This window comes from Lolium rigidum, chromosome 5 (genome assembly GCF_022539505.1).
Source record: "Lolium rigidum isolate FL_2022 chromosome 5, APGP_CSIRO_Lrig_0.1, whole genome shotgun sequence".
NCBI classification, from domain to species: Eukaryota; Viridiplantae; Streptophyta; class Magnoliopsida; order Poales; family Poaceae; genus Lolium; species Lolium rigidum.
The window spans coordinates 187,499,398-187,509,487 of record NC_061512.1 but is presented as its reverse complement, the minus strand read 5'-3'; the positions used below and the strand labels follow the sequence as shown (position 1 = coordinate 187,509,487).

The 10,090-nt window shown below is 50.7% G+C and overlaps 1 protein-coding gene across 1 annotated transcript; it reads left to right on the top strand.

Annotated features, from left to right (window-relative positions):
- Nucleotides 1-8,686: 8,686 nt before the first annotated feature.
- On the top strand, nt 8,687-10,050 carry LOC124655002 (probable cinnamyl alcohol dehydrogenase 8C; the record flags this gene model as incomplete). The annotated part of the gene is given in 3 exon segments (XM_047193974.1): nt 8,687-9,124; nt 9,666-9,779; nt 9,861-10,050. Coding segments are annotated over 3 exon segments (588 nt in total), but the record flags the coding sequence as incomplete, so codon positions are not given.
- Between the last annotated feature and the right edge of the window lie 40 nt (nt 10,051-10,090).

Sequence of the window (10,090 nt, the reverse complement as noted above, 5' to 3'; positions counted from 1 at the left end):
CCTAACGAAACCGAGGAGCGGGAGATGGAGGCAAGCATCGGTAGCATCGGCGGCGAACGTCCGCACCGTCCACCGTCCTTTTCGATCGGGAGCGAGGATTTAGATGCCCATCCGCACCGGCCAATGGCGCCGCACGCGGGAGAGGCGGCTCTGCGGCCCTTCGGGCCTCGCTCCTCCTTCTGGCCGTTCTCTACCTCAACCGTTCCCCGGCCGCGACCCCGCCGCCAAGCCGAAGCTGCCGGTGCCGTGGCCGCAGCCTGCGGATGTCCTTCGGCCGGCCGCGACGGCACCCACTTCGTGGATGCCGCCACGGCGCACCGCTCTACTTCAACGGCCGGAACTCCTGCGGCTCGCTCTCCTCCCGCAACCCCGCGTTCGTGTCGGAGATGCCGCGTCGGGGGCGACGCATGGGCCTCGCCGTCTGCCGCACCTGGGCCTTCGCCGACGGTGGCCCCGGCGCGCTCCAGATCTCACGGGGAAGGGCGGCGGCGCGGAAGCCGGCCATGAGCCCACGGGGAAGGGCGGCGGCGCGGAAGCCGGCCATGAGCACTTGGCGGCGCGGTTGGTTGGGGGCAGCGACCTCCATGGCAACTCCCCGTGCGAGAAGAAAAGGAAAGGATAAATGCGATGGGCCCCACCATGTGCGCTCGTTTTTCGCCATCTGTGGGGACGCGTGGCGCGCGGACGAGCCGGGGGACGCGAGAGCGCGATCCCCCGGGGGAACAGGATCATTTTCCAAAAAAAATACTTGTGCGCTGGCTGATGCCTCCTTATGCTGCTGCTAGCCTTCCAGGAATGCCGCATAGGTGCACGTCTCCTGCCACTTGAAGAATCGACAGCCGCCGGCCTGCGATGTATGTACGTCTCCAATTGGAGAGTCTCTTCCTGATCTGGTGCTAGAGCCTAGATGCTAATAAGGACACGGTAGAAGAAGGAGGGACGCATGACTTCGTTTGGTTTCAAGTTTGGTTTCAAGATTAAGAGCATCTCCCGTCACGTCCCCCAAAGCGTCCCCCAAAGAGGTTTGGGACGCGCCGGACAAAAAATGCGTTCCAGCCGCGTCTCCCAAAGCCCATTTTTGTCCAGCGCGCCCCGAGCCCGTCCCCGTCCCACAGGGGACGCACCGGGCACGCCGAACACAACGAAAAGCGAGGCGGGGAGTGGCGGGGCAGACCCGTCAGCGGCACAGTTAATTTTAACCTAACCGTCGCCTACCTCGCGACGGAAGTTATTCGCGCGCGAGGACACACGGCGGCAACTTTGCCTTAATGGCGACGGAGGGGCGAGGCGAGACGTCTCGTCGGTGCCGCGCAGCCTCCACGCGTCGCCGGCGTTCGCACGCCACCGCCCGTTCCCGCGCGATCTTCCCGCCTCTTCTCGCTTGTTCCCGCGCTTTCTTCCCGACGCCGGCGTCTATAAAAGGTCTCCCGGCTCAATGGTAGCCACCACACCCCGCCGGCAACAAACACAACCCTCGTCGCTCCGCCGCCGTCTCCTCCTCCACCAGTGGCAATGGCGAACCGCCCCGGCGCTGGCCACTTCCCTCCACCGCCGTCCTCCACTTCCGGGTCCCGAATCGCGAGTCGACACCGACCCCGCGGCCCGGAATGCGCGGCGGCTCGCGGCGAGGGACGCCGCTTGGCCCGGCTCTCGTCGCGGCCGGCGGGAGGTACTCGAGCAGCGAGCCCGCCGGGCCGGCGTGAGGCGGCGCACGCGACGCATCTAGCGGCGTTCTACGCCCTCGCCCCCGCGCCGACGAGGCCGCGGCGGCAGCAGCGTGGCACGAGCAGCAGTGCGACACCGTTGCGGCGTTCGACGCCTCGACGGGAGAAGAGGCGCGACGGCGCCGGTACCGGGAGGAGATGGAGCAGCGGTGGGCTGATGAGCGCCGGCGCCAGCACGATGAGCGGGAAGCGCTGTACCGTGAACGACGGGAGGCGATAGAGCGCCGGCGGCGGGAGTCGATCGAGCGCCAGCAGCAGCTGGCGGTGGAGGAGCGTCATCAGCGGGAGGCGGCGCTGAAGGCGTTATGGGGGAGGCAGGCGGACCAGTTGGCGGCGGAGGACGACGTGTTGGCGGCGGCGATGATGGAGGCGCCAACAGATGTGGAGGAGGAGGCGCCAATGGAGGAGGAGGAGGCCGAGGCGGAGGAGACCGAGGTGGAGGACGACGACGACGATGTGTTCGAGTGGTCCGACGACGACGGGCCGCACCCGGACGAGACGACCGATCAGCAACGCGCGCTCGTCGAGTCCTTCGAGTCGGAGAAGAAGCTCCAGGACGACGCCCGTGCCCGCGAAGAGGCGCAGATTCGTCGCGCCGTCGAGCTCTCCCTCCAGGCGGCGCAGCAGGGGAGGGCGGAGGAGAGGACGCGCGGCGGGAGCGGAGCCGTCTGGCCATCGCCGAACGCAACTAGAGGAGGCGCGCGGAGGAGGAGGACGCGCGGCGGGAGCGGAGCCGTCTGGCCACCGCCGAACGCAAGGAGAGGAGGCGCGCGCAGGAGGAGCTGCGGCGTAGGGGAGGCGACGACGGGGCGGGGCCATCGAACGCACCGTCGGGCGGTCAGTAGTCTAGGTTTAGATGAAATCTAGCCGTTTTCATTCAAACTTTGTAATATATAATCAAAATTGAATGAAAACCTTTATTTTCGTGCACCAATATTCATTTGGAGGAGGCGTTTGGGAGACACGGCTGGGGAGCGACGTCCCCCAAACACGGCACGAACAAAACACGTCCCCCAAACGCTCGATCCGGCGCGGTTTGGGGGACGCTTTGGGGGACGCGGCTGGAGATGCTCTAAGGGTGTGCTTGGATTCCTACTAAAACATACTCTATCATTTTTTTTTGCGTATGGCCAAAAGATAGGTTTTTTTTGTGCGAATATTTCGCAGCTAGTTGCGGATGCATCCCATTTTTTGTGTGATACTTTCAAATTTCTAAAAAAAATGTAAACTCAAATTATGGACGTTGGTTATGCTATGTGTTGTGAAACCTGGAAATGTTTGTGTCAAAATATGATCATATGTGACATGTGTAAAAAAAAGACATATGTGAATATTGTCATGTACTATTTACACATCATTTGTTTTTCTGTGTAGATCACATATTGTCATACTTTTCGATGAAACTTTACATATACACAAGATACAACACAATGTATGTCCATAATTTTAGTTTGCATTTTTTAAAAACTTGGAAGTGTCACAAAAAATGTGGTGCACCAGTAACTAGTTATTGATTAGAGTTTCCCTTTTTGTGGATAGTTGCCAAAAAAAATTGGCTTGCGGGTTTTCCTTTCTTCCTTTTGTCACAATTTGTATCACTACCCCTCACCTCTCGCTCCCTTGAGAGCGACGAGGCGTCCCCGCCCCCTGCCGACTGTCGTCCTATGGCACCATTCCTTTCTGAAGGGGGTCGTGGGAATCCACTATCCACTGTACTCTTCGTGCCGGGGGAATCCCTAGGACCGGTCTGGTTGGGCAGCAACATCGTGTCGACGGTGCTTCCCTTCTCGATGGGGCTGCTTGGCACGAGGCGCTTTAGAGTGCTTGGAGCGTGGTAGGGGCAAGATAGAGGGCGCAGCGGTTGCGGGTCATCATCGTCTCGTCGCTTCACCATTGACTTCATTTCTTTATATTTTTTGGCATGTTGTTGTTGCCCCAGTATTTTTCTTTGTTTCGAAATGTTGTATTGGTGTGGTTGCTATATTAATATAGAGGGGTTTTGGCTTGCCAATGGTTCATTACCAATTCTACTATATTTTTTAGCTAATCTTAATCAACTTGTGAGCAAGGAATATCTCAATAAAATATTGGCTAGCCAAAATTTTGTTCGGGCAATTTTGGCCACAATCTGAACACACCTTAAATGTGGATGCACAGGAGGCGGTGTCTGTCATTTGTGATCAGTGCAGATGCGTCTAGGACGTTTTGGTACGGTCCAGTCCGTCAAGGAAAGTTGTGATGGTCACGTTCCTTCGTCACGGTGGGCATGATTACGCACGCAGAGATGGGCCCTACAGAGTTGAATGCAGACTGGTCACACCAATCTTTCCGCGGACGTGCGGTTCAGAAAAAGAGCGCATCTGCGCTCGAGTTCAGTTGAGCATTTTCGCTCTTCAGATGACTTTCGTGTATGAAATGGTGTTACACAAATAAATATTGAATTATATGTGATGCCGTGTTCGCCGGCTAGAATATTATAGAACCATGGCACAAATAAAACCTAGAAGAATGGGGTAGCGTCCGCTGTCGTTAGCGGCTCGTCCAGAACAACGACACCATCCTACTCGCCCGGTGCCGAACATGTTGTCTCCATTGCAGTCGCGGATGTCGTCGCCGTTGAAGCTATAGATGTTGTCGCTGCCTCCATTCGAATGGCAATTCCTTGAAACATCATATGTCGCGGCAGAACATGTGTGCCGCCTTCACCTCATCATCCATTTTTGAAGTGCCAACGGTCAAGATCGTGAAGTCATCCTTCCTTTTTCTTCATGACAACTCTCTTTTTCTCGACAACCATCTTTTCACTTCTCTTGCGTCATCCCACCTATTCCACATGGCTTTGTCTTCGGCGCGGACGCCTTGCATGTCTTGTTAAAGGCCGCCTTCGCGCCCTTCGGATCGCCTCTTCGGCTTGGCCTGCTTCATCTTCGATGTCCTTTTGGGAGCTTTCAGCACCATGGCTGCGAGGGGCGAATGGGGGCGTGTGCGCGGAAGTGAAAACATCTTGGCGGGAAAGCGTATCGATGAGCAGGAGAAATAAAAGGAAGATAGGAATCGTGTCTACCAGCCGTTGTGTCAATGATAGGGGTGACCTATCATGGGTCCACATCATCACCGTGTTGCATCAGGCACGCTGGAAAGGATCCATGTGTATCAGAAATGGACTCGGGACGCTGGGCACGTGATTGAGCCGCGCTGGACGGAAACAACCTTTGGGCACGTGGTTGGGCGCGGGTTTCTGTGTGGCGTTCCCGATAGACCTTCGACGCTTCGTTTGGAAAACGCAACTGGAGATGCTCTGAGAAACTTTAGATGTTCATTCCTTGGTACTAGTTACACTACTAGCTCCATCCACAAGTAAGTGTGCATTTGAATTTTTTAAGTTCAACTTTATTAAATTTGATCTGTTCCCTAGAAAAAAGTACTCTCATATTTTATTAGTACTCGCATTTGGAGTAGCAATTTTTTACACTCAATTAGTATTATTAGATTCATCTTGACATGTACTCTCTCCATCCACGAATAAGTGCACATCTAGCTTTTTGCCTAAGTCAACTTCTTTTGACCAACTTTATAAACAAATGTAGCAACATATATAAGATCAAATCATAATATTATGAAACTACATTTCAAAATGAATCTTGTTATGATAATTATGTTTCCCATTAAAATTGGTCAAATTTTATTAATTTTGACTTAAAAAGGTAGATGTACACTTATTTGTGGACGGAAGGGGTAGTTGTATAATATATAAATTTAATGTAACATATATTGCTACTTTTATATGAAAAGGTTGGTAAAATTTAATAAAATTTAACTTAAAACAAAGCTAAGCGTACATTTATTTGTCGACGGAGGGAGTACATGATTCAAAAAAAAACCCGAGGTCTTGCGCACGGAGCTTTGAACCACAACCTGTTCTGGGACCATCACGTCAATTCTGCTGCTATATACTCCGTTTCAAAATAATTAAAGTTTAATGTTTGTTGCAAGTTAAAGTATTTTAGTTATGACCAAAATTATAAAAAATAAATTAACGTCCATAAAATTAATTTTTTATATTAAATATATTAAAGATAAAATTTACTATAGCCTATCGACGGCAAGCGAGTGGTGAGAGCATCTCCAGCACGCTCAGAATGGACGGTCCTGAAATAGTGCCAGATGGCCGCTGTTGGAAACGTTTGACATATCGCCGGGGTATATGGGTGTCTGCCCGCAGCGGTGCTCCCGAAAAAAAACTCAGAAGATAAGTAAATGAACCGATAAATTGTAATTTATCCAGATAAAATTTGTTCAAATATATGATATGTAACAAGATTTATAAAATTTAACCTAAAAATATACCCCAACACTGATCCTTTATCTAGATTTGAATAAGAAGCTAATGGCGAGAAAAATGAGCAGTGGTGGCGCTGACAAGATGGTCACATATACTCGCGGATGGATACACATCATTCTGTCTTTCGGTGCACATACGGATTCAGTTCTGGGGTCTTGGTCAGGGAGTTATACATGTTTTATTTTTTATACATTTTCTTGAAAAAGTTAAATGAGACCTTAGCATCTACATCAACCGTTGCATACACCAATACGTATTGCAACATTATTGTCAATCTATATTGTATCCATCTGAGGGGTTGTTTGGAGCAAGTAGAAAATTCACTTTCAAGTGGTTGCTCTAGTGATGATGAATATGTGATTTTTTTCTTTATCAAAAAAATGTGATTTTGCTGTGTATATCAATTTGTCTCAAATATTTGCAATTGTCTTTACTATGAACTAGCACAGTAGCCATTGCAAATATGAGAGGGCATCGTAGTTATTTTACTAAGGATATGAGTATTGTTTGTAGTGTGTCGGAATTAACTAGAAGACACATTTAGTTATTTTTGGACATTCAAATCATTTGATGAAAAAAATAATACGTTTTATATCCTCAATTCCTGCTAAATAAATATCACCTATGTAAAACAAATACTCAGTACTAGTCTTTTTTGGAGTACATAAGATTGACTAGATCTGTCTATTTATCGGTTAAATTTTATAAATCTTCCAGAACAGGTGATTTTCTTGGGACAACTTCTCCGTCGGTGGTGCTCTGAGGGCGGGACTCGCCGCAACAAACGAAGAGGAAGCCATCGGTCTTTGATTGTCGGATGTTTTGGGTTCTATGGTTTTCGGAGGGAGGGATCACGATGGTGGGGTCACGGCCGGAGTTGGTGTTCGGTTGTTTTGTATCGGTTTTCTAGGCGATCGTCGATGGGGAGGGTGGGGGAGCAGCGATCCGATCAACAAGGTCAGAGGAGCCAGCTCTGATACCATGTGAGAGCATAGGGTTGGAACCGTACCCTGTTCCTAGATCAGGCTTCATGTTTATACAGTGTAGAGAAATCCTACACGTGGTATTACAGAGTTCGTATAATACTAGGTAGAGTACTACTCTATGCTAGTATAAATACAGTATTACATGGTTTAACACGGTTAAATGCGCTTCTTTACTTGATTTGTCATTGATTAACCTTTGCATAGGGATTATGGTTGAACAATTGGAGATTTAAGTGGGACGTCCCAAAATTACACTAGAAATACTAAGTGAACTATAGGTGTAGTTTTGGCGGGATCCCCCAGCAACCCAACTCGTAGTTCATTTTGGCATATTTGGTGTAAACTTTAGTCTCAAAATTTACACTTAAAATGCCAAAATAAATTTTAGGTGTGATTTTGGCGGGATCCCACACTTTGGCTGCATACTTTTAGTTGTGCCGAGCCTTGCTCCGGTGTCCCCCCCAAGCCCACCACGGTAAGTTACTGAAAAAGTCTACATAACCCTTGGGAGTTTTAAAATTTGGACAGTAACCCTCAACTTTAAACTGGTACGTATCTTTAATTCCGAAAATTATGTAAAACGAGGCAACTGAACCCTAGACTCGGGTAAGCTACTTTGGAGGCTGGTTTTGCCTCGCTCCATCATTCGCCCAACATGGGATTGGGTTGTAAAAAATTAGTCAACATCCGTCTTCTTCTCGCTGACGTGCACGTCCGGGGAAGGGATGAGCCATGTTGCCCTGCTGCGTCACGCCACAAACTTGGTACCGATTACCACGTCGGAGCCGTCGGAATCGGAGCGAGGTAATAGAGCATGTCCGCGAGCGGCACAAGTACGAGTAGCTGCAGCAGCCGGAGAACGCCGCGGTATCACCATGTGGGCGAAGTACGGGATGGAGCTTCAGCCGCTGTCGTCACGTTCAGGTCTACAACAACCGTGGCCGTTTCCATGAAAGTTCAGCTTTGCATGAATTTTGCACTTCTCCGTGGCCGTTTATGTACAAGATCCGATGATGGAAATCTCATGCTAGTTACGATGCTTTGCAGCTCGTCGGCGCCCAATTTCCTAAACTAGCGACGCCTCCGACCGCACATCTAGCCACGGCCACGATACTCGACAGGCAGTATGCCGCTCTCGTTTTGCCGGCGCCCCTGCCGCTTTGACAATGAGCGGCCTGATGCAGTACACCAGCATGGTCAGGCAGTTTCATGGACGCCTACATGGTGACGCCATTAGTAGCCTCGACGGTGACAGACTTCCTTAGCCGCTCCAAGTTGTACCTAATTTATGTAGTGCCACGTCCCCAAAACCGGCCTCCCAAATAGCTTACCAAAGGTTAGAGGTTAGGGGGTAATTGTTTGATTTTAGAATTTTGGAGATTTAAGTATGTCAGTTTAGAGCTGAGGGGGTTTAGTGTCTAAACTCTAAAAGACCTGGGGTTATGTAAACTTTTAATAAGTTAGGTACGAAGAGGTATCAAGAGATCCTGACCATCCACAATAGGCAACGTTCAGATAGGGGGGGACACTGGAGCAAAAGCGGTGCTCTGTCATGTCGCTTTTCCTTCGTTGTGCTCTTCCTGGTCCGTGGCCGGGCCGTAGATCCCTCTTATCCGTCACGGCCAATGAGCTTACGATCGTACGCGACACAATTGTCACTAGTGTACTCAGCACATGCGCAGCTAGCTCCAAAACAGTAGAACTCCTGGAGTCTCGCTCAAATTCTTCCGCATCGCGAACCAATCAACCGCGCATATCCCAGGGCACCATCAGCATCGATTGACCACCATGTCGCACCATTTTCAGCTGCGCAGCTCGGTTCTTCCCTTGCGATTCTTCCCCGGTGGACTCGGCGCCCGCTTGTCGTGCAATGAGCCCAAGCATCTTGGGAACAGCAGCAGCGTCGGAGTCGCTGTAGCATCGCCGTCAAGAACCCTGCAACGACACCAGGCGAATGCGAAGGCCACGGCGAAGGAGGTGGGGGTGCAGGAGACGGCCCAAGGAAGCGCAGCGCTCGGGTGGGCGGCCAGGGACGCTTCCGGCGTCCTCTCCCCATTCGACTTCTCAAGAAGGTGCGTGTGTACTTCATGAACATTATGAACATTTCATTATGCAGCGCTCCCGCGTGAGAAGATTCATCTGCAGCGCTCTTGTGTTTGTTTTCAAGATACGCAAATTTCTAGCAAATTTTCAGGTTATCTGATGACGGGTTCAGTCTGGCCTGTCGAGAAGAGGGGTAGATGCCGTTCCGATGTCTACTGTAGTTTTTTCTGTCAGTACTGAAGGCTAGTAGTAGTAGTTTAGTAGTAACATGAATAGAAGCAGAGGACTCGAGTCCTACAAAAATAACCAAGACTAAAATGTCAACACAAATAGTAGTAGATAACACTATGACAGTCAGGCTTTTCTCGGTCTGCGATTTTGGTTGCCTGTTCGGAAATCAACCTAGGATAATGAAATGTTCATATAGTTCAGACATCTTGATCCCTTCTTAGCACTTGCTAGAGTGACATACTGGTCTTGTGCTCCTCTGCTCAATGCTTAATTCCTCTGTTCAGCTAATCAGCTGGTGCCTCATGGACTCTCTGCTCTGCTGCTTCATTACAATTTTAGGGCTCAAAAAGACGACGATGTGACGATCAAGGTGCTCTACTGCGGCATCTGCCACACTGACCTCTACACCATCAAGAACGAGTGGGGCACCGCAATGTACCCCGTTGTTCCTGGGTAATTCACAACATAGTCCAGCAAGTTACAAATCAAACGAGAGGTGGTAATGTAGCCTTAACTATTTCCCTGACGGAGCAGGCACGAGATCCTCGGCGTGGTGACCAGCGTCGGCAGCGGCGTCACCAAGTTCAAGGCCGGCGAGACGGTGGGCGTGGGCTACTTCCTCGGGTCCTGCCGCTCCTGCGAGTGCTGCGGGAACGGGTACGAGAACTACTGCTCCGGCATGGTGCTCACCTCCAACGGCATCGACCGCGAGCACGGCGGCGAGGTCTGACATAGGCATCCCAAATGGGCCTGCCTAATATAGT